The following is a 25162-nucleotide window of genomic DNA, read 5'->3' as shown; positions in this document are numbered from 1 at the left end:
TTATTTAAAATTAATATTTATTGAATCGGATTTGACGGGCTTTTTCGGTTTCGATTATTTACTCAACCGAGAATGGGATAATAGGGGAACGAAAAGTTGCAAATTTGCACGAGAACCCTGCTAAACGCCCAAAATCACATTCCACCGTCCTTTGCGTTGACATTTCAACGTTCGAGCTGGTCAAAACGGTTCGGACAGCCTACCCTTTCTGGAACTTTCGCGCACTCTCCTCATGGTCCATGGATGTTCTGCTCGACTGCTTCTAAATAAATAAACGCAACAACGTTCTCCTTTCTCGTTCCTCTCGGTCTCCTAACTTCTTCTCCGTTACTCCCATCCTCATCTCCTTATTCCCCTCAAACATGAGGTAAATTCCCAGATCTGTCCAATCTCCAAAAAAAAAAAGAAGCAAACTCCTGTTCTGTTGATTCATTAGTATCGTCTTATCCCAATTGTTCGATTAATTAATGTTTTATGAATACAGGAATCTTGTATCCCCTATTCTGATAGATTAACTATTAGCAATTAATTGGAAACCTTTCAGTGATCTTAACTGATAGGAATACAGTAAATATTTCAATTTCTTCAGCATTAAGCTACTGCGGTATGATATTAGTTTTAAATCTTAGTTATCTGTAAAATTTGTTGTATGTTATAGCCGGCATCCGATTGTGAAGTGGGCCCAGAGGTCTGACAAAATCTACCTCACGGTCGAGCTTCCTGATGCAAAGGATGTTAACCTCAAACTCGAGCCCGAAGGAAAGTTTTATTTTTCTGCCAACAAAGATGGTGTTTCCTACGAAGTTGATCTCGAGTTATTTAATAAAGTTATCACCAAGGTATGGAAAGTTTGGTTATCAGAGATTTAGAGTCACTTGTTTTGAAAGTTAGTGCATTAATAGAGTTAGTCTTCGGTTATAGGAGAGCAAATTTAATATTGGGATGAGGAGCATTGGGTATGTAATTAAGAAAGCTGAGAAGAAATGGTGGAGTCGATTGCTCAAGGAGGAAGGGAAGCCACCTGCATTCCTTAAAGTGGACTGGGATAAGTGGATTGATGAAGAGGATGAGAATGGTAAAGATGAAAGTTTTTTAGGTTGATTTTTTCTTTTTTCTTTTTTTTTTTTAATTCCTATTTCTATATCTTATTCTGCTTCACTGATCTTGGGTCTTTTGTCTCTCTTCTAACAGAGAAAGCTAAAGATGACATGGATCTCTCGGTATGTGCCAAACTCATGACCTTTTCTAATTTTCAGGAGATATCTAGTTATAAAATCATAAAAAGATAAAGAAGAGAAAAGAGAATAAATCATTGGATTAATTAAGCGGATCATTATTGCTTATCTGTGTGGAGTCTCAAACCAACCATCTTTACAAGGCCCTTACCTTTGTGCTGAATGCTAGTACATGTTCTTGACCATTGAGGTCAGATGCTGCATTTCAGAATTGAGTAGGGGATCATAACTAGGAAGTCATTTTGAATTTCCAAAATGTTCTGTCCACAATACAGAACTTCTATTTTCAATCTCCTCGGTCAGTTTTGCATTCATGTCATTGGAAAGCATGATGGTCTTTTGGTGTCCAAAGTCTTAGAGAATTTTGAGTGTTTCCTTTCCATTGAGCTTAATTAGGCATGGTGGATACATGGGAATAACACGATACATATTGTATCAATCAACAGATTTCAATCAAGTTTAGGCTGTTTGAACATGTTGGACCTAAGGTCTGTATGGTCTGTTTCAAACCTTTTCAACATGTTGGTTCTTATAAATTGTTCGCATTATTGACATTATATCCCAAGTTGAATATGGAGAAGTACTAGTTCTTTATCTTTGAGTGTGACAAGCTGCAGCAAACCTCTTTAGATTGAGATAGTAGTATTATGCATGTTCTTAATCGATATGAATTATCCATAGGGCCACATAAAAGTGATGCAATATTTTCTCCTCAGTAAATTGTATGATTCCAGTAGTTCCTCTGGAATCAATTGACATTGGTAGGAGAATTCCAAATTCACCAATCTCTTTCAGATTATTGTTCTTGTATCGTTTGTTCTGTGCAAAAGACAAATTTCTTCAAGTTCCATTATTTTCAAATTCTGGATCTTAAGGCAATAATCTTTCATAATGCTTGCTCTGCTTTTTAACCTGTGCTAACAATCACATATTGAAAGTGCTAATTAAAGAAAATGAATACTCCACAAACGTTAGATATGGGATGGGATGATCTTGACATTGATGACACCAAGGATGAGGAAAGCTAGAATTTGCTAACCATCCTTTCATCTTTCAATATCACTATAAAACAATCTTTTATAGTTTTGTGTTTCATAGGTTCATTATTTGTTTCTTTTCTTGTTACTTTGTTTGGGCCTGTGAGACATGTTTCATATTATATCCACTGTTGACCTGTCCTTAAGGATCCTATGAGGGGGATGTCACCGAAGTATGGATTTCACTTTTGTTTGATGAAATTGTTGGGCAAGGCTTGATTGTTGTGGTTCTGTAGCACTAGTAATTGATTCTTGTGAAACAATTAAATTGCTTCCATTTATTTATTGACAGCTTCTGAAATGTTTTAAGCAAAGGAGCGACATCAATGAATGCAAATAGCTGAAACTTGTGAACTTTTTCTCAAATTCCAATGCATAATCATTTGTTGTGGTTATGTGATTCTAAATTTGCAGAAGAAGAGCAGGAAAAAGAAGAGGAAACCAAGGCAGAAAGGGAACCGGTTACAGCAGATAATGAGGAAATTGAAACTTAATTGCATCTGCAAAACATAAAGCTGACACTTCTGTTGGATCAGTGTCATGAAATTGTGACTTCCACAGATGAAGTGGTGTAACTCCATGTTCATATAATGCAGAAAAAAAGCTCTATGTAAGAAACCTTTTGTATAATTAACGTAACCTAAATTTAACTTCTGAGTCCTTGAAATGTTGTCATTTTCAAGCTGTAGCTTACATGTGCATTACCTGAAAGTATATTTTGCATAATTGGTGCTCACATCTTTACGTTTGTTTGTTTGCTTTTTTTTTTTTTTTTTTTTTTGAACAATCGGTCATTTTTCAGTTTTTCTTACCAAATTGCCCCCAACCTTATATTATGTGGTGCATGTGCCCTAGAGAATCTGTGCATATTTATGCAGTGCATACATTTAGACTAACCAATGAGCCGATTATTGTTCGACATATTTAAAAATCTGTTCCCATGTAAAATTCTGACTTGCATAGATTCTATTTGGTGCATGTAGATAAGCGGGTATGCCATCCATGGTTCACACACTTACCATTCGATAAGTTTATTCATTATAATTTTGATCTACATGTTTGATGCGACTTGTATATACAATTATTGAAACAAATGTATTTCGAGGGTGCATATCTTATTACTAAGCAAGGTACATATAAATTTGATTATTGGTTGTACATTATCTATGTCGGGCAAGGACAAAAGGCCATAGGATGGTTTGGTTAGAAAAATTGGAAAATAGCTGATCCTGTAAAAATAAATAATAATGCTTATATTGTCAGCCTGAAAATGTTAGTCATGGGGCATCAACATCCCTATCCGAAGCCAGCAGTCTTGTTTGCTGCAAGAGATTCGATGAGGGACCTTCCCCACTTTTTTGGAAAAAGGGAGGGCAGTCCCTTCTTGTTTTAATTTTATTTTAATATTTTTTTGGATGGATCGAGGAGAAGTCAAAAACCGCATACTCCACTCTGTTCCTGAAGGTATCAAAATACAAGAATTGCCATGGCTCGGTGGGGTAATACAATTTACCGAACCCCTGAACTCTGGAGAAATTATTGCATGCACCAGGTGCAAGTAAATCGAGGCAAATCCTGGAGCTTATGTACGATGGATAGAGGGGTAGCGTGGCGTGCTATCCACCGTGGGATTGGACTGTGAACTGGGGCAAATCCCGGAGCTTATGTACGGTGGATATAAGGGGCAGCGTGGCGTGCTATCCACCGTGGGATTTGACGCGGTCCAATTGCACCTGGTCATGCAATACGGAGGCTAAACTCTGTGTGATGCGGTAGTGTATACCTGCTAGCAGGCTTTACTAGCAGCAATGCATGGAGATCGGCTTGTGTCAGGACGATGATGCAAGGCAGGAAAAGCAGAGCATCGACTCCCAACCGATCATTGTAGCTTTTCCACCGACGGGTCACCGTTCTGTGCCTCCAAGTCAGCCGTCATTTCTTGTTACCTTGAAAAACTATGCCATTCTTAATGCAAGAGAGTTATTATTTTTTTTTTTTTTAAAAGAAAGCTTACAATCCTCCACAACAATAAGATTTGCAACTTAAAAATAAGGCTATCATGCTATCCGTTGTAGGGATCATATCACCTCAGTTGATATCTTTAGAGCTTATAAGTTTTAAGATTGACAAGAATATCAATTATCCTCGGGGCTTATGAGTTCTAGAATGGACAATAATATCAATATAAGATTTGATTGTGAAAATTATCATAAAGACTGAGATCATCATAAAATCAACCTCATCTGAAGACTGAGATCATTATAAGACCGATCTCATCGGAAGACTGAGATCATCATAAAATCGTCTCTTGCACGTGACAATATCAGAGAAAATCATCTGAGAATTATGTTGATCAAAATCTACTTCTGGATTAGATTGATTGAATACCGACTTGATTTAATTCAACTTATCTGAACACCGATCTGAACTAACCTAAATCAACTCCTGATAAAATATTATGATTAGTTCGACTATCTACCGACCTGAATTGATGTAATCCCAAAATACAGATGATTATTTTTTCGCTATCTTCTAGCTTGCTACGGCTACGTTATAACTCATCCCTGGCTAGCACATACAACTAAATATGGACTCATCCCCAACTGACATATACAGTTAAATATGATCTCACTTCCAGCTTAATATATACAGCTATACTCTAACTCAATTATATCTGACTATAATGACTTAACAAACTCTGTAACGACATCAACCCCTAAATAGAAGACCAGGATCCTCCAATGATAAATTTTGATCTTCTAAAATTAAAGTGAGACTATGCCAGTGAAAATTTTACCAGTTCTTGAACAAGACTCTAGTTCCTACCCAGTTCAATTCCTTTAGTTTCATACAAACTCTCCTACCCTATTCTATTTTTTCCGCCTTCTGTTCTTGAGGCTCAAACTGACTTATCAAGAACCAAAAATTCCCCACCCAATTGTTGACTTGTTTTACAGATTTCTTTAAAACCATCTCAGATCGGACTGCTACCGACCTCCAGCTCGACTTCATTCGATCTACCACAATCTCAGATTTCGAATCTCGCAGCAACACCATCCATTAAGCACTTCCTTATCTTCATGCATGTGCATTGAGGGGTGATATGAAAATCAATACCCGATCAATGTTCAAGGAAAATATAGAAGTCTGCACATTGCTAATATCTTTACCTACCAGCAAATGCATTTGTTCAACATCCTATACCACATTCAGCCAGAGAGTAACTAATATGCAGCGGAGTAGATGAGCAGTTCTAGCGTATATAAAGGGTTTTAGGAGGACAAACTGTAAACAAATGCTTCACACTAAATGATAATACTTACTGGAAAAAGGTAAATTCCATCCCCCTGCTGAATCACCAAAAAAGCCTACATCAAGCGATCAATGCATCTTCTACATCAAAGTTAAATTTGCACTATCCTAATAACAGTAATAAGTTACACAACCAAGGAATTGCTTTTATGCATGCCAGTATGGAAGTACCTAATATTAACAAATGCCACCACTATTAGGGAAACAGACCACATAGTGAACTACAAAAGAATCGAAATCCTGGATGAGCGAGGTCAAGTTTCAAAAAGAATTTGCACAAAGATTCAGGCTTGTTTCATTGTGTCGTCACACTCTTCGCAAGATTCCTTGGTTGGTCCACGTCATAGCCTCGTAGAACTGTTAGATGATATGCTAGCAGCTGCAGATGAAAAAGCAGAAATATATGAGCAACTCATATGCTTCCTGCAGGAGAAACTATTCACCTCCAAATTAACTAGTACTCGTTGACCAAAATTCACATGCATACCATCAGTAACAAATAACATGTTCCTCTTCTGAGTGACTATTACAAGTTACATAATGCTCAGATGGAGCAAGAACTCCAAAATTATTTATTGTTTGGACTATCAAAAATGTTGCCGAATGTAGACAAGGAATGTGGCTGAGAAAAAGAAGGCATACGAAACAGTAAGCCCAGAATTGGAAAAATTTTGAATGTGGCCTATTCATTCATGAGCCTGTCATCATGAATGCATTAAGTTTCAGACGCACTGTCCCCATATATCATTAGTTGACATTCTCTGAAGTCATCTAGTTTTGGTCTAGCTTAACGAGTTCTTACATCAAATCCAAAACCGAACATATGGGATTAAAATCCTATGGCCTACAATTTTATAAGACAAGAGGGTAGACTTTAGACTTTCATAGCGATACAACCATTTTATTAAGCAAGCCCGCATGGAACAGATAGCTTCAGAGGTCCAAAACGGCAGAAGTTTACCAAGTTCAGGTGCTGTACTATCCACTGAACAATTGTTTTAAACACGTTGTAAGCTTATCCAATGCTGAATCTTGTGGTATTGCAGTCTTTTGACCAATATGCAATGATCTCTCGCTGTTTAAAAATCTCTCAGGATTCAGATGTGAAACGAGGGCAGATCTCTAAAGAGTTTGCAGAGTAGCATTTGTTTCATTGGCATCATAAAGCCCTAAAAGGAAAAGGAAGGGTCATGCGGATCACAATAGGGAGTTAAAATAGTGATCCAAAAAGGTAGTTTTCAGCCTCTACATTGCTTAACTGAAGACTAAATTTTGCACACTACATTCATAAGGCTCCATTGATCCCCATAGGCTAGGTAGTGACTGCTGCCTAGTAGTTATATAGCAGATGGAACAAAAGGAACCATTAGTTCACCCAGGTTGGGCTTTAATGTCCAACTTGTTACAATGTACTTATGGACTCAACTATAAAATGGCAATTTTAATTTGGCCTTCTCCAAAGGCCACTTTAGAATTGACAGAAATGACAGCAGAGGTATGGATGTAGCCTCAAGGAAGAGCATTTTAATCTAAATTCAACAAATTGATTATGGGAGCAAGACAAAAATCCTTTCTAAGACTATCTTTTATATCTGGAAATAAACTCTGCAGGCTAGAATTAGTGATTGGCAGAAATTTGTTGCAAACAAGAAGGAAATAAAGAAGAATTATTCAGCACTTCCTTACCTGCAATGGAACTATATTAATTACTGGTTGAAGGCAATCGGCAACCTGAGGGACCTCAATGACTCTGCAAGATCCACTAGGACACACAGAGGATACATCTCCATTTGAACACATAACAATCAAACGGCCTTTACGTGCATGAAGCTGCTGAATTACCGATTGCTGTTTACTGTTGAAAATAAAACAAAAACAGATTCAGTGAAATAGATGCTTTCCAGCAAGGGTCACCTTACATCATAGAGACACGGACCTGAAACAAGCATCACGTGTGGCAATAACAATGATCGGGAGAGTCTCATCCACTAATGCCAATGGGCCATGTTTCATTTCGCCTGCAAGCATACCTTCACTGTGCATGAGTGCTACTTCTTTCACTTTTAAAGCACCCTCTAAGGCAGTGGCGTAGTTGTAGCCTCTACCAAATACAAGAAGAGATTGTGTCTCTATCAATGACTCAGCAAGATCTTTCATTTCGCTGTCCAGTTTCAGGACCTCACTTACTTGATCTGAAAAGAAGAAGGAAAAAAAAAAAAAGAGGTAAATGAAAAATCTCCATCTATCTATTTCCTGGAACTTTTGTTTGGGAACAAAATGCTCTTAAATTCTATGTTGCACATTTCCAAAGTATCCCATGTGAAGAATACCTATAAAAACATACTTGGTAGGTCATGAAGAGCATTGATAATAGCGTCTCTTTTAGATTGTGTGGATATTTTGTCAGCTCCAATAGCCAATGCCACCATGACCATAACTACTATCTGACTTGTATATGCCTGACAAATCATAAAGAAAACATCAATAAAACTAAAGCACTACCTAATAAAAGAGGGGAAAACGGTAGACAACAGTTCTTACCTTTGTGCTAGCAACTCCTATTTCACACCCAGCATTTATGTGAACACCACAGTGTGTTTTTCTGGCTAATGTACTACCAACAGTATTTGTTATGCCAACACACAATGCCCCATTTTCTAAGGCATATTCAAGGGCAAGTAGGGTATCTGCAGTTTCCCCAGACTGACTAACAAAAACTGCTGTATCTTCTCTGTATATTGGACCCTGCCTGTCCAGCAAGTCGCTTGCAAGCTCCATAGCAACAGGGATACCTTGTTTTCCAAGACAAAATATCAATCAGAATAAAAAACTTATGTAATTATTTTAGCTGATCATTAAGAAAAGTCTCATGTCAATCGATCCTTACCAGATAGCTCTTCCAAAAATGGTCTTGCAGCTAAAGCTGCATTATAACTTGTACCACAACCAATGAAGATTATCCTTCTGCTGTGCCTGATTGTTTTCAGGTGAACCTTAAGCCCACCCAAAACCACATCATTATCTCTGAGCCTTCCCCTCATTGTTGTAGTTAATGAATGTGGTTGTTCATGAATTTCTTTCTGCATGAAGTGATCATAGTTTCCCTTCTTTATTTGTTCAACCTCCATCTCAAGAACAGACAATGCACGTTGCACCGATGCTGGCTTCTCTTTGCCATAATCAAACTTAAGGATTGATACACAACCATCCTAGTCCAGTCACAAAATTGATGGGTATCCATTAGTTTATGTATAAACATGAAATTTGAGAATCAGTATGTAAATATCTGAAAGCATATCAACTCCAAGCTTGAATCCCACCAATATACGAACGACAGCACAACTAACAGGAGAAATGCTGCATGTCTCTTAAATTCTGATGCTTAAGAGTTAAGAATACTACTACAATAAAAAGATAAAAAATATATTAAAAGTAAATGACAGAATTTAACACATTACCACACATCAAGTAGTGTTAGCATTGTTGCCATACTAGGAGTTGTATAGGAAGACCATGTAGGGATGTGTAAATATATGATGGAAAATAGAAAAAAAGAGGTGGGAAGGGTAATATAATGGCAACTGGCTTTATGAATCCTCATTTACTAAGTATTCCAATTTAGGGCAACCTTTGATGTTATTTCAAGCTTTTGACTCCTTCCCAACTTTCATCCATATTGTCTTAGGTCTTCCCCTTCTCTTCCCAAAACCTTCAAAGAAATTAAAGTATCCTTCCATTCTTGAACCCCTTCTGTGTTATACATGCCCATAATCATTTCTTAATTTGATCTCTCTCTATTTTTGCCACACATTTATCTCAGCATTTTCAATTCTGTACATTCAACTTATTCCATGTACCTCTTTACCAATATATATACATATAATATATTATATTATATTAAATGTGTATGTGTATATAAATATGTATACAAAAATGTACATATAATACTGATTTTTAAGTCCATATCGTCTAAGATCTTCCATAATTCCAATTTAACTTTTAATCTAGTCCTTTTTTTCATCAAACTATAATATATCACTAACAAAAAAAAAAAAATGTAACCAATGTAAATCCTCCTAAATATGAAAAGCTTCGCCTATGATTGGTGTAAAACCCATGGGCTTAATTCAGATCCTTAGTGCAAACCCACAGTCCAGAAATGCCCCCGTGACGCCCCACATCTCGTAACAATTGCAATGTTCTAGCATTAGCAACCTCAACAATTTCGGTGCACTACAAAACACAGGAGATCACCAAATCAATCTCTCTTCTTCATATTGTTTTGTTTAGTGCCCAGGAAACAACATATCCTTCACTAATGACCTTTCTAGTAAAAACCAAATGGTTCTCCAAGATTTTCATCATTTTTTTTATCTTTGTTTAGTCATCCTTTCCCATAATTTATAGAGTGGTTCAAGAGCTTAACTGCATGATAATTAGAATAGTTTGCACATCTTTTTTAGTCATATAAATGAACACATCTCAAAATTTGACATTTTCCTAGTTTTCAAAAATCAAATAAATATATTAGTGACTCAACCCAGTATATCCAATGATTTTCCAAACAATAGGTATTTCATTTAGTCCTAATACCTTATTTTTTTGCATTCTTTTCAAAACTATCTCCACTTTGGTTTTTTGAATTGAACAAAAAGAAATTTTGATTCACATTAGACGCAACAAGGATAAACCTCCACTAAGATTCACAAAAATATTCCATTACAATATGAACTTTAAACTGTATCTATAAACCCAGGAAGAAAATGATTTTCTATTTTGTACAGGATAACCCACATAAAAACTACACGATTCATTACAAGATTTTAAATCCTATGAGATGAGGCTGTCCCAATTTTTCCATGTAATGGGACGCATCACCATCCCGCCCCATCCCGACACTTGGGACAGAGATGTCCCACGATGTCCCGATGGGGATGGCGGGATGCTAGCGGGATGGCCTGTTCCCAACATATGGGATGGTACCCCATCTCGATGTCCCACGGAACGTCTCTCTGGGACCTAAATCCCTGATTCATTATCTTGAAATGGATCAACTCTTACTACCAAGAAAATTTAGCATTGACACTTAAAGTGGCAATAACTTTCTTGTGGGACATGAAACTTCACGACGTAAAGATATATGAACTAAATGGTTCATGACGCCTCAACGAGTACAAAGTTGTTGAGTAGCGAAACACCAAAAAACATAAATAGCACAAGAAAGAATATAAATTACTCTGTTAGGAACAAGTCCCAAATTAACTCTGCATACTAACTGTGATGAACAGACAAGAACAGGGAAGTCAAAAATATTAAAAATGTTATTAACAGGCAAAAAAAAAAAAAAAAAGGATAGAGCAAAATGTCACCTTAATGTGGACAACTTCATTATCTTCAATAGCCAAATAATTTTTAGTATGTTCCACAATAGCACATAAATCACTGGAAAAAAAAAGTTCCTTTGGCTTCCCATTTGTTGTGAGGGCTTTAACATCATGAAACAATGTTCCAGTATTTGCATCAGTTAGTTCCTGAGAAAATAGAAAACTTGCAGTGTTAAAACCACATATTGATGCACAATTTGATACAACAGCAAGGTAATATCAGGAAATGACAAGACAATTACCAGATATTTCAGCACTCAAACAATCTACAGGGACTTTCATATGCAATACAGAGCTCTTTCTTAAAGCTTATGAGAAATGCAGATATTAATTATTTTTGACAAAATGGGATGACCATGCTGAACTTGCTAGTATGGTGTCTAATAATCAATACAGAAACCATGCAAGCATGAACCACTTTAAAACAAGAGAGCTTTATGGTTTTAATGCACACAAGGCATCAAAAAGACCAGCAGCCTTCAAGATAGCAATCACATGTCTGGCTTGTTTGGGAAAATCTGGCCAAATAAGCTGGAGAGAGAGAGATCTCCACCTCTCCACACTGTCTCTGGCCTATCCTGCAAGATTTTCCCAAACACCCATAATCTGTATTGGATTGATATGCTTGTTTGCATCTCTTGATTGCAGTGAGTGAAGAACATATCTATAGTAGAAATACATGCATCAATATGCAACATTTTTTCTCAAGAGATCATGAAGCCACATAAAACCAATATATAACAAGAAACAGTGGAAATTGTTATGTTTAATATAGAAACTCTTTTTTTGGCCACTTCATGATATCATTGAGACTTACTTTTACTCCCAGTATCAATGTGCTGCCACGCTTACAGGCAATTAACTCATTTGGATAGTGCGGGCTTTTAAATATAAGTGCATATGCTCCTTCAAGCTGCCTCATAACTTCTGTAACAACTTGACTAAAAGTGACAGCCTGTTCACCTGCAGCATATAGAGGGAGAAGATGAGATGAACTGAACTTATAATTGCATACCCTTTTTTTCTCCATTTTTCCATTAATTGACTAATAGAAGCACTCATGAGGGCAACAAGATACGTGCACACACAACGATATAACAAAACATGCAACCTGATGGAACCATCAATCCCTTTTAGCCACACCACAACAAAGGAAATAATAGAGCACAGTCGACAATGAACCCTATAACAGGAAGCAATACAGAAAAATTAAATGGAAAACAATGCAAAGTGTGTGTCAAAGAGTTTCAACCAAAGAATATAAGCATTTAAAATGGTTTCATTAATAATAATTTTACATAAAATATCCAAAATATATTTCATAATAATGTTCTCTATCTTTTAAATTCCATAATTTTGAGGAAGTTCTGAAACATCTAAAATAGAATCTTTATCCAATTAGCCAAAAAAAGAATCTAGAGTGTCAACTGATAACATGGCCCAGCTAATTAGAGAGGTTTTTCATTGTTTGATAATCATAATCATAATCATCTAGTCATTACCTACTATTTGGGGTCAGCATTATGGATCCTCATTCACCCAGTATTCCTATTCAGGGCCACATTTTTTTTATCATGATTATACCTGTAAATAGACAGTATATTATGTAAAAGTTTTACTTTTAGTTGAGGTCAGATTGAAAATCCTCCTAGCCCAAGCCTTCAACCTGAACATGAATCATCTTGAAATCATGTTAACATTTCCTAATCCAAGATGCATGCATATGGCAACACATAGGTTGGACTGAGTTGGATCTGAGTTTGTGCAACCCAGTTGCCCAAATAATTAGTTTTCTAGCAGTATCTTGCAGAGAAGGTAAAAGCAAATGAAATAGCAACAAACAAGAAAGAAGAGCTGTTTATTGCATAATAAAAAAGGTGATATTGCAGTAACTTCAAATCAAGGCACAATAAATAGATGTCTGTTATTGTAGTTTCACTGAATATGCCCCTGTGATCTGAAGCACAAGACTTGGGAATCAACAAAAAGAATACTATAAAAGTCCTATTATATAATGTAAAAAACTTAATAACAGGCTACATCTATGGTCACAAATAAAGTGCAATACTTGACAATCAAGTTGAGCATGGAACCTAGAAACAGAAATAGTCATCACGGTATCATCTGTGTATGAGCTAACTAACATATATAAACTTTCATGTCCAAATGCAAGGTACAGAGTCACATACTTCAAATATTGCCTGATGAAGTTACAAGACATCACAAATTTGAAAAAAGATTACTGTTTTATTCTGTGCAGATAGATTGAAAGCAATAAATTCATTCACTAAAATTGCTAATAGTAACACATGCATATCAAGGTAAGCAAATTCCATTCGACTGAACTGGTGTTGCTACCTACAAGTTCCACTAGATCATAACAGATCTCTACTAATGACTAACAAATCATAAAAACAAAAAATACCTCCTTCATCACGGGCCTTATCAAATACAAATTTTGCAAGCTTTGGAATAACTTCTGTATCAGTATCTGATTCAAATGTGAACCCGTGTCTAATTAATGTCTCCTTTAGAACCTGAAGAGACATGCGGAGAAGAAATTATGTTTAAGAAGAATTCAGATATTTGCTGATGTTTTAAAATAAGCAAAATATAACATTTGAGCAGGTAGGATATTAGTAGTATAACACACACACACAATTTACAATTTAGGTCAAATTGGACAAAGTTGAATACCTAAGAGAAGGTAAAACAAGGAGATCAACAGCTCACGTAAGAAACTAGCAAAAGGGATTTAAACCTTCGCTACAAGAATGACTTTAGTAGGAGGAAGATGGACAACATGCTTAGTCCAAGCACAAAACACAAAGAAGAATACTTAAGAATGGTAGACATTTCATGACAATATTTCCTAAATACCATAATGGAAGAAACAAATAATGGGTGTTAGAAGGCAATTACCACATGACAAATTTTTTAATGAGATATTGAAATTACAGAAACTGAAATGTCTTATAAGATAAGCGGTGAACTAAGATAACAGGTGAACAAGATTTCAAGTCAGAACTAGTCAGGTGAAATCAAAATATAGGGTCTTGATACCCATGATCCAAGCCATTGAGTATGATCTACTATCTCTAAACTGCTAACAGATAAAAAAAAAAAAAAATCATATATTTTGAAGACCCCTAGCCTATGTATTTAATGGTAGTAGATCATATCCAGTGGCTCAAATCATCCGCATCATGCCTCAGATTTCCGATGTCATCAAACTATATTTGACTTGCGATCCAGTCAAGCAGATCCTAGTCCTACCTCCATAAGATAATTCTTAACTTTCGATTCTAAAATTCGTAAGCCTTCTCAAGTACAGAAGAATATAAAGGATATGAGGGTATTTTTTATGCTCAAGAATTTTAGGAAACTTTCTAATCATATTAGACTTAAATTTTGAGTTTTCCTTATAAGTATTGCAAAATGGCTTCCAAGGTCCTTTTTCGTTGCAGCACATGCAGATTGATTGGACCTGAAATGAATAAATATATGCTAAAACTACATTCCGTCAAATCAGGGTCTATATCAAAACTTAATATGCATAGACTGATGACTAAAGAACATGGTCTCATGTGCAACCAACAACAATCCTGAACTTGTCCCAACTGACAAGCATATCTGCAAAGTCATGTTGATTAAAAATTATAAGATCAAATATTGCACTGTCCACTTCGCAATCTTGGTACCAGATACCATATCGGTATCTTACCAGTTCAATATGGTACGGTACTCACCCAATATCAAAATAACTCTCTAACCAATTTTCTCAATTTTTATTTAGGTACGCCTTAATATAAGTTGGCATGCTTGACGGCTTGAGTATGGATTGGTATGTACTTTAGTATGGGGGTTGTACCAACTCGAAGTTGAGTTTCATACCGGTTTTGTACCGATACAGTATGGTACACCTCATACCAAATAGTATAGAACAGTATGACAAACCATGATCTACTGTGTCAATAGCATGACGAAAAATATCTATACTGTAATCATGTATCCGCCTCTTGAATTTTGACCACTCTAGGGGACCTACTACAATATGTAATTATATTTATTTTCTACATGTAAACTTATTTATGCAAACAAAAGCTACAAAGATCTATTACTCTATTCTATTTAAAATCCAATCAATACTTCTTTAGTTTAACTGGCTTTAATCAATTGTACAATCACAGATGCATGAATTTTTCATAGATCTTAGACTGACCTAAGCAATAATTCAAGCAGTACTCGTTAAAAGATTATGCTTCACTAAAACTTGACAAACTTCCTCCCTACTACTCTATGACACCTCATTCCAAATACAATTATTTCATTTCCCAAATTTTCTATAACTTATGTATAGGGGCAATCCACTCACTAATATCACTCCTAACCTAAAAGACAATGATAATAATTTCTCTAATAATGACTGGTGGAAACAGAAATATCATATTTGCTAGTATCAGCTTCAACCTTAATTTGATAGCACAGGATCATCCATTTATTTTCCTTCAAAATTATGGCATATTTAACCAAAATTTAGCCAAACTTTTGACACTTAAAATCATGGGTAGTAATAACATTAGACATATCCTCAGATTCTCAAGTATCTTCGCGTAACTATTCATTGTCTATCCTTCACAAACATTAGTTTGGCAGTATCCAAATTTAGTATATGGTTCTTCATACTTATATTCATAGAATATAGACTTTGTTTATGTGTTCAAATATATAGTAAGTTCATAAGATGCACATCTTTTTATGACAAAGTCATCCAATAGATACAGATGAACCAAAAATATCTTTTGAAATGTACTTTATAGAGTAGCTTAAACAAGGTTGCAATAATATGCACTACCACTCATCATGGTAAGACACAGCCATCTCGAACTAACCAAGATACGCATGACTGCTGCTACTCTCAAACATGATAAATACCATAAAGAGGATCATTTTGAGCTATGGAAGAAAATGAAATGAAGGATCATTTTGAAGATAATATGATTTCACAAAGAGTGCTCATTGACATGTTGCTAATCAAAGAGATTACAGATTACATAATAAAAGTTAAAAGTGCCCGGAACATGTCAAGGGTAAACATACAAAATGTTTGATTTATTGTTTGGTCAAGTATTTCAACTAATAGGACCAATATGACATAATCCTGATACAGAGACTAGTAATAATACATGACAGCTAAATAAACCATAAAATAATGCCAAAAGAAATGAAGAAAAGAAATAAAATAATGCCAAAAGAAATGAAGAGAAAAAAATTCACTCTAAAACCTACAACAGAAGCATCAAATGCCCCCTAAGAAAGGAAAATTAAACAGCCCTGCATAAAATAAGTGTATATTATCAAAAAGCACTGCAGATAAATAAGTCAAGAGAATGCAATGAACATAAACAGGTGCTTCCCAATATAGCTAGGGTTGATTAATTAACACAAGTTGATATAAATAGTCAGTACTTAACTTGACCTGGTTAATACATCTCTTCAATGAATTAACTAAGGAGGACTTGCACAAGATGTCACTATCTATATATGAGATTATAAGGAAAGAAAATAATATGACCAGAAGCGAAATTCTTATTCATTTGAAACTACTCAACCAATTTCAAATTATTCCAAGAAATACACATATATCAGTAATATTGACTTGTATTTATTTAAAAAGAAAAAAAAGAGATGAGACTGAGGTCACTGAGCAGTCAAACGAACCTCATAATTAGTTATAATACCATTATGAACAACAACAAACTCATTCCATGGACCCGATGATTGTGGATGACTATTTCTTGGAGAAGGCACACCATGAGTAGCCCATCGTGTGTGCGCAATTCCGGCATGAACAGAAAAAGGCTTCTCCAAATTTAAGTCCATTACATCCGCCTCTAAAAAACAAAAAAAAACCTCAAACTGTCAGACAGGAATAAGAAAAACAAGATAAAATAAAGGATCTGCTCAATTTTTTTATACCACCATGAAATAAGAAAAAAACACCACCTCAATTTGCACAGCCTTCTCCGATAATAAGAGTAAACCAAGTTTCTTGTAAATAGAACAGAAAGATGTATAAATTAGATTGCCCATAACAGCTTAATCCAAGAGGAACAGAAGGTATGAAGTTATCTAGGATCAACCATCAATTTTTCCCTAAGTATATATGGTCCAGGGTTGGCATCCCTCTCCACTTTGGAGAGGTTCTGAGTAAAAAGCTTAGTAGTGGCATACCTACAGTCCATCTAAAAAGGCATATGGCACTGACAACATCTTCGTCTACGTACGAAAATTTTCTATGTCATTAATGTCATCTTTTCTTTGAGGATGAAAAAAATTCAACTATCACCTTTAAACATAAATATAAAGGTCTGAACTTGATAATGCCAGCACACAAACTCATTAAAAGTTATTTATAAGCAAATCTTAGAGCTCTTAATGGAGTAACAAAAAGTTGATCCAGGTTCTCTTTGAGGATTATATTAGCCATCTCTCGAGGAAGACAGCAAGAAGGCAACCTTGTTCAACAAGAGTAACTTTCTTCATGAGCATATACAGGATAAAGCCACATGTTATGCACATGACTCATTCCTCAAGAGCATGTTCCAACATGCACATGAGAATATAAGAGAGGTCAGACCAAAAAAAGGAAAATCTTTCACACATCATCTGGAGGGACAACCATCCAAAAATTTCTTAGGAGCTTATTTGGTGATATTCAAGTGACAACCTGATCTTATCAGGTGATAGATGGCAATATGATCACTGATATTTATAACCACAATTAACTAATAATTTTGCAAAAGGCTTATCTACTTTATGTTCATGCTAAAGTGACACTGTATATTACATGATCTCATGTCAAACTATGGTGGTAACACCCCTAGAAATTCTAAAGAATTTTCTTTCCATATGCATGGTTAAGACTATTTATACTGTTCACATAATGGAATCAAAAACCACCAAAACAAGACAATACGACCAGTTCCATACTGCTCTAACACAAAATCAGCACAAGTATGGCAGTCATGATGCCAAAACCCTACCTACAGGTATGTACCAGTTGTATCAGTCCATACTGGCACATATCCGTGTGTATTGGTGATACAATGCTGACCATACAGAGAAAGTGGATATCAACAGGTTTTTTCTCAAAGCTGTCAATTTCGATATGTGGTATTATCAACGTACTGTTCCAATGGAAAATGGTGCAAGATTCAATACCAGTATTCAACACCTTAGTTCACATGCTTGCAACCAAGTGAAAGATCAACTCAATGTCAAATTCAAAATATGAGTCACTTATTAACATCTTCCAATAAAAATATGAGATCAAAGAGTAAGCTACAAGTCCCAATAACTTGAGCAAAATCACATATGGATCCTCCTTAATAGTATGCCTTCTTTTTTTTTTTTTCTTTTGCAACGATGGTTAGAAAGCTTGCTATCTAAAGCTATCATACAGCATGAATTAAAACTTGTCTCCCCCCTACTCACTTGTCGGACAAGTACATAAAATGGGGGGAAAAATTCAAGACTCTATATGACAACCTCTCTAAAGGAGTTCCATCTAACAGCAAGACAGAGATATAAATATAAATGACAGAGGTTCTAACCACCATAAATGTAGTATCATTTGTTTTTCTCTGATAACAAATAGGACAAGAAATGCTTGTCAACAGCACAATAAGACAAAATGACAAAAAATGTCAGACTTTTTTTTTTTTTTTTACTCTTTGGCATAAATAAGACAATAACGGTGTGACCCACATGGTTCCAGTTTGTATTCAATTTTTCCAAGAAACACTTCTTGCACATCACAAAGACTCCTAAATACTTCTAAAAGCGTGTGAAAATGTTAGATCATGCATTCTGGAAACAATAGGGAGAGTTTATGTCATGTAATGTAATGAATATATGTGCACGATTGCATATTGTAATACCTCTTGGTAGAGCCCTTAAAGCCAAACACTTTGACCAAATGGGATAAAAGGTAAAACAAATAAGTTACATGCAAAGCCATTCCATGGCTGGCTAAAATAAAGAAATAAGAGATATGGTAAAAAAAATAGCAGGTAAGGCATCTTCAACCGAAACAATACGAGATAGCAAAACCCACTTACTACATTTTTCAAGAACCTATGGCTTCGAATCCACTGAAACACTATCTCACTATGAGGTTATCGTGATTATTGATTTCTAAAACTAATCACCAACTCTTCCGGTCAACAATTCTCTTCTCCACATATCCACCTGAATATTCATAATAATGGGCAATTGTTTCTTTCGTGCCATTAACAGAATCCAAAATCGTTCGCCATCATATAAACACCTCATTCCACCAAAACGTGGAAGATAATGATAACATCTAAACATGAAAACCCTAAGATCGCAATTTTCCCTCAAATTTTTGGCTCAATGCGCATTCTGAGATGCAAATCAACCATACCAAAGTTTCAAGAAAAAGAAAAGAAAACTCAATAAAACTTCATATGGATCAACAAACCGACACAAATCCCGCATGTACACCCGAAAAGACATCAAATTCAATTTTCCCCAACGAAAAAGAAAGCAAAGGAAAGCCAAAACGCGATAACTAAAACAAACCAAGAACAATCAAAAAGGGCAAAACTTGGTAACAAGAACACGCTTCCCCAGCGAAAAAGAACCAGAAGGTAATCACCGGAATACACGGATCCAACGAGGGATTCGATCTTCCCTTCCTGCCGGAAAACGAGGGGCGGGGCCGAATCGTAGGGCGGCCTCCCGGCCTGCGCCCCTCCATTCCCTCCGCCCTCCACTAGGACCGGGTCCGAGTCGAGATCGGAGTCGATCGCGATCCCGGAGGAGTCGTAGCCCCTGTACTCGAGGCGCCTCAGCCCGTTGAAGAGCACCTCCAGGATGTACCTCCTCTCCCTCCCCACCTTATAGTTCAAATACGCGAAGATCCCACACATCTTCCCTCGATCGATCGATCTCTCCTTCGATTCTTTCTTCTCCTCCAATGGCGCTCGAGTTATCAAGCGTGAGGGCAAGGGGTTATTTACTCGGGGGAAGACGGGAAAAAGCGGTTGGGGTCAGAGTAGGAACGAGGAAAGAAGCTTTCCGGTCCCTTCGCCGAGCCTCCGAGTCCTCCGTCGTCCACGCTCCCATCAAACGTCCACATACAAAACCCTATGCGATAAGCATGCCTCCGTCCATTTTCCTTAGATGGAATCATCCTGTCCGTTCTATTTTGTCGCATGGTACTTGTATATGCGGGACGGTTGGCTGAAGGCCGTCTTCGGGGTATGGTGTCCTCCCGCAAGTCCTCGGGAGGCATCAGCCGCCGTCGGATCCCGAGGGAGATGTGCATCTTGATGACGTGTTTGTCCCGTTGCATGATGGCGAGTAACATGTTGACGCGACGGAGTGGACCGTGGCCTTATCTCTTTTTACATACTTTTTTTTTTCTTTTTTCTTATGCTTTTTAAAATGAATGGATTTACGGAACTGTCCTCGAAACGAACCGGTATAGCGCGGAAGCCGGTTGGACAAACCACGATGGCGGGGATTACCGTTTTTAGGTGCTCTTTTGGGGTAATCCCCGGGCCGCAAAATCTTAAAAGCCCAATTCTACTACCAAATGTGTTCTGTTACGGTGTCATATTGGTCTCTTTCAGCACTATTGGGATCCCGTGTAGAGATGCTCTTGGTAACACAGTTGGGAGGCGTAGCAGATACTGTTTGATTTATTGGGACCGCCGTTGGATAATTAGGATCTTTTAGGCGGCGATTTGTTGGGCCCACAACAATTAGCCCAGAAAGGCTGTACCGTATTGTACTGGGGCCCACCCATCAGCGCGTTCCCAAAGGGACAAAGTCTTAGATACATCTGCTTTTAGTCCGGTCAACTGGACACCCTACAGCGATGCAAGGGACCCACCACGTGTCAGTAAAGCGTATGATTTGATTGCTGTGGTTTCATGCGTATAAATGATCGGACACGTGGCATCGAATGATTGGTTTGACCACGTATATTGGGCGAATGGCACTAATCTAGTCTAGGGTAAATAATGGGTGGATCCTCTCCGGTTGTAGCGTCAGGGAAGAATGATCAGCTGCTGTGGATGAGACAGCCAGAGATTTTTTTTTTTTTTTTAATGACGCGTCGGATGGGATCCCATCACGGACCAATCGGATAACAAACCCATATATTATCTAAAATAAATAAATAAATAAATTATATTTATAATTTTTAAATTAAATTAAATTTTTTTAAATAATCTCTAAACGATAAAATTTTAAACTTAAGCCCTCCTACCTCAACCTCTTTAATATTGCTTCCAAGACGAATTTCAATCAATTTGTCTCACCAAAAATCTGAAGTGGCAAAATTTGATATTAATATGGACAAAATCTAATACAGATATAATAAAAAATAATATTTTTTTATTTTTTTATTCTCTTTCTTCTTTCTATCCTCACACGAATCACAAAGCATCAAAAAAAATAAAGAAGACTTCTATAGGGAGTCTTCTCTTCTCTCCCGACTGACTCCTTTGGCCGCACCCCCGCTGCACCCCCACTTGCCCTGGCACAACCCCTACCTGCCCCGATACTCGCCCCACCGCACCCCCTCCGATCGCACCCCCGTCTGCCTCGGTGCCGGTGGATTGCACACTGGTGCCCCCTTCTGGCCCTGCCCTACCCTAATGTGCTCCCGCGGTTCCACTCCCTAGCGCACCTTGCCCCATCCCCTCGCCCCGCACCGCCGGTGGGTTCTACACCCCCCTCCGGTTCCCCCATCAGCTCAACAAGGTGGGACGCTTAGAGCAACGAACAGGGAAGCTTAGACGATCGCTGGGGTTTGGTGTTGGATATTTCCTTTTATTTTCTTTTTTTTTCATTTCTAGCGATCTATGGAAGGAAAGCACCTAAGAGAGGTCAGAGAAGAAGGCCGCGCTGGTGACGATGGGCAAGAGGGCGATAGCGCATACGGACAGAAGGTGATGGTGAGAAAAGTAGGGATGGTTAGCAGGGTGTGGGGAAAAGAGATGCGCAGCCGAGGGGTCGAGAGATCTCTGCCGATTGAGGATGTTGGCGGTGGCGGGAAGGGGGCTTGGTGCAAGACAAGGGAGGAGAAAGGGGGGCAGCGGTGGAGGGCGAGGGACGGTCAATCTGGAGGCGAGGTGGGGCCGGGGGGTGCTAGTGCACAACCCACCGGTGCCAGAGCGGGCGGGGATGCGCTGGGGTGGGGCAAAAGCCTCGGGCGCCAGAGAGGGGGGCCGAAGGGGCGGGCCAGTGGGGGGTGCGCGAGTGGCGAGCCGGTGGGGGGAGTGGTGAGGGTGTAGAGAAGAAGAAAAATGAAAAAATTAAAAATAATAATAAAATATTATTTTTTACCACGTCTACACCAGATTTTGCCACGTCAGCATCATATTTTATCACATCAGATTTTTTATAAGAGAAAACGATCAGAATTTATCCTGGGGTAACATTAAAGGAGTCAGATAGTTGGAGGACTTAAATTTAGAATTTTATATTTTAGGGACCACTTAAAAAAATCCGACTTAGTTTAGGGACTACAGACATAATTTACTTAAAAAAATATTTTTTTATTCAAAATGAAAAATTATTGATTAAAATAGTTCTATCACATGTATCTTCGGCTATCCAATATAAACTAGCATGTGGAAAAAGTTATAATGTCATTTAAGTTTGATTAAAAATTTTAAATAAAAGATTTCATTGTTAACTATGATTGGCCATATGACAACTTTTACTGTTTTAAATGAAAAAAAGTTCACTTTCTTGAATAGTATGTCGGCTTATTATTGAATGGTTAAGAATATATATGGTAGAACCATTCTAACTAATAATACCTCTAATTAATATGCCACTACATAACCCCTAATAGTAGGGTATCAAAGCACAGTACACATCCCGTACTAATGAAAATTTAAATTATTAGTATTTAATCACTTCACTGGCAGGATATCGAAATACAAACACACAACCCTCATTGGTAGGATATCGAAAATAGAATCTAACTGTGAGTCAAAATCTATCTCAAATCAAATACATTTCTCAAAACATATTTTATATTTCAATTCGAAAAATTTATAAATCATGCTACATTAAAATCAATTGGACAATCTATATCAAATTGAATAAAATATTTAATATTTCGAAAAAAGGAGCATATTCAAAAATTCAAAATACCATATATCAAATTCATAAATCATAAATAATTTAATATAAAAAATATTTTATAATTTATTAATAAATTCAAAAAAGTAAAACATTACTTACCTCATGAGTACTTGACAAATCCAATAATTTTATAAATTTCTTTTCAAATATTCTAATAAATAAATCATATTGAAGAATCCTGTAGGATATCTTCTTATTGAGATGATCAAAGTTTATATAGAATCAAGTTCAATAATTATGAAAGGTATGAATAATTATGGAAAGATAGGATTGATGGGTCATATCTAACAGTCTAGATTAGGCCAACAATCATAACTTGATCCGATCAAGATTAGGCTAGGAGATAGGTGATTTAATAAAGATTGAGGATGACCAAATTAGTAATATTTGATAAGAACCAATGTGAAGGTTAATATGTCATTCGATGATCCAGTATTAATTCGATCAAGTAATTTCATCAAATCAAAGTCAATTAAGATACAAGAACTCGATAGAGATCCGTAAAAATCGAATTTTACAATACTCAATAAAGATTTGGATGGGATGAATATATGATCCGATCAACAGGATGGTTCAAAGACTATCTACCTAATCAACTCGAATTTAAAGCGATAAAACTAGGGATCCTTCACTGGGTTCATAAATAAAGTAGAAAAAGATTGTCAAAGGAGAGAGAAATTAATAAGATGGAACGAGACTGATCAAGTGATGCTGCCCATCATCGAGATCAATCCGATTAAAATGATTTGATCTAATTATGATTGAACTAATATATTATAATACGGTGGTTCCATAAAAATTATGGATGATCAAATCTAGTAATACCTGATTTAGCCAAAGTGGATATCAACACATTGTCCAATGGCAATAGATTAGAACCTCTTCATCAGGATCGATCAAACTCATTAAGACAATCTTCTTAAAGATCTAAAAAATTTTAGAAAAGAGAAACAATCCAGAGAGAGAAACTAGAGAGGGAAAATAGAGAGAGAGAGGAGAGAACGAAGAGAAGGGAGGACTTTCTTCTCTTTCTTTTCTTTTCCTCTTCTTTTTTTTTTCTTCCTTTCTTTTGCCTTTCTTTTTCTTCTTTTCTTTTTCCTCCCTTTTTTCTTAGCAGAACAAGGGACTGATGTTCCCCATTCTTTCCCCGAAATGGAGGCCACAACCGATATGGTTGAGCTCGATAGTGGTCAGGATCTCGATGGTGCAGTCATTCCCTTCTTGTTGATCAGTAGCAACAAACATCATCGATAATCAAAGAGAAAGATTAGAAAAAATAGAGTTTATTTTCCTCAAAAGTATTTCGATGATTGTCGGCCAGGATAAAAAATCTAAGGCCTTATGGAGAGGAAAGAAGGGGCTAATCAAAGTTTTTGACATCTTAATAGTTTTCTCAACGATGGTTGGATCCTGATTTCTGATGAATTTGATGGAAAATTTTCAAAAGGAGAGAGGGATTTCTTTCCAATGATTGCAAGTGGCTGAAGTTGGTGGGGCAAGAAGGGAGAGCTTGACCTCTTTAATTTTGGCTAAAGGAAGGTGTTACAGTCCCTCCCGAACTCAAATTTCCATCGAGATTTAGGAAAGCTTCTTCATTATTTTTTATTTTTCTCTTTTGTGGTGTTTCAATATTTATGCATAGGTTTTTTTGGGCCCTTTTTCCTTAGTAACTAACCCACTCAAGTGGACCAGGCCCAATTCGACATTCGGCCCATTTTAGACCAAAATATTACAACTTAGTTTTTTTCAAGTTCTATAAAACAAATTATTTCTCTCTAGCTTGTCTATTTCACATTATCAGACCAATACTTAGAGGCATACACAAACCATAATCATGATTTTCTGTAAAAGTTTCAGTATTTAGTTTTCCTCCCATGCTATAGATACTAGATGGAAATGCCATTATTTTTCATTTACCTCAAACAAGATATTTTTCTCCAAGGTGCATTTAGTGTTGGCCAGATTATAATATTTACAAAAAGAATTGAAAAGAAAAGGA

The 25162-nt window shown here is 36.7% G+C and overlaps 2 protein-coding genes across 3 annotated transcripts; one reads left to right on the top strand and one right to left on the bottom strand.

Moving 5' to 3' along the window:
* Positions 1-207: 207 nt before the first annotated feature.
* On the top strand, positions 208-2932 carry LOC105045515 (co-chaperone protein p23-1). 2 transcript variants are annotated; one of them, XM_029264677.2, is made up of 5 exons: positions 208-367; positions 659-839; positions 922-1075; positions 1192-1220; positions 2565-2663. In XM_029264677.2, the coding sequence occupies exons 1-5, from the start codon at positions 363-365 to the stop codon at positions 2610-2612; spliced, it is 417 nt and encodes a 138-aa protein (XP_029120510.1). In that variant the 5' UTR covers positions 208-362; the 3' UTR covers positions 2613-2663. The 2 variants fall into 2 exon arrangements, with proteins under 2 accessions (XP_029120510.1, XP_010922128.1); XM_010923826.4 differs by lacking the exon at positions 2565-2663 and adding an exon at positions 2687-2932 and having other exon boundaries at positions 209-367.
* A 2639-nt stretch (positions 2933-5571) lies between these two features.
* On the bottom strand, positions 5572-20025 carry LOC105045513 (glutamine--fructose-6-phosphate aminotransferase [isomerizing] 1). Its single transcript, XM_010923823.4, has 11 exons — positions 19652-20025; positions 16690-16862; positions 13394-13505; positions 11786-11931; positions 10954-11115; positions 8472-8793; positions 8126-8376; positions 7929-8043; positions 7521-7776; positions 7271-7439; positions 5572-5963 (listed from the first exon to the last, which is right to left on the bottom strand). Exons 1-11 carry the CDS (start codon positions 19923-19925, stop codon positions 5880-5882), a joined length of 2064 nt encoding a protein of 687 aa, XP_010922125.1. The 5' UTR covers positions 19926-20025; the 3' UTR covers positions 5572-5879.
* Between the last annotated feature and the right edge of the window lie 5137 nt (positions 20026-25162).

Source organism: Elaeis guineensis, chromosome 5 (genome assembly GCF_000442705.2).
Source record: "Elaeis guineensis isolate ETL-2024a chromosome 5, EG11, whole genome shotgun sequence".
In the NCBI taxonomy this organism is placed as follows: Eukaryota; Viridiplantae; Streptophyta; class Magnoliopsida; order Arecales; family Arecaceae; genus Elaeis; species Elaeis guineensis.
The sequence above is the reverse complement of the archived record's forward strand: the minus strand, read 5'-3'. Positions and strand labels throughout refer to the sequence as shown.

Bases quoted from the DNA above. Each gene is read 5' to 3' on its own strand.
- LOC105045515 (XM_010923826.4), top strand. The intron at 840-921 runs GTATGGAAAGTT...CTTCGGTTATAG, and splicing joins TTAATAAAGTTATCACCAAG to GAGAGCAAATTTAATATTGG. The intron at 1,221-2,686 runs GTATGTGCCAAA...CTAAATTTGCAG, and splicing joins AAGATGACATGGATCTCTCG to AAGAAGAGCAGGAAAAAGAA.
- LOC105045513 (XM_010923823.4), bottom strand. From the start codon at position 19,925: ATGTGTGGGATCTTCGCGTATTTGAACTATAAGGTGGGGAGGGAGAGG. The intron at 8,044-8,125 runs GTAAGAACTGTT...ATGATTTGTCAG, and splicing joins TAGGAGTTGCTAGCACAAAG to GCATATACAAGTCAGATAGT. The intron at 7,440-7,520 runs GTCCGTGTCTCT...TATTTTCAACAG, and splicing joins ACACGTGATGCTTGTTTCAG to TAAACAGCAATCGGTAATTC.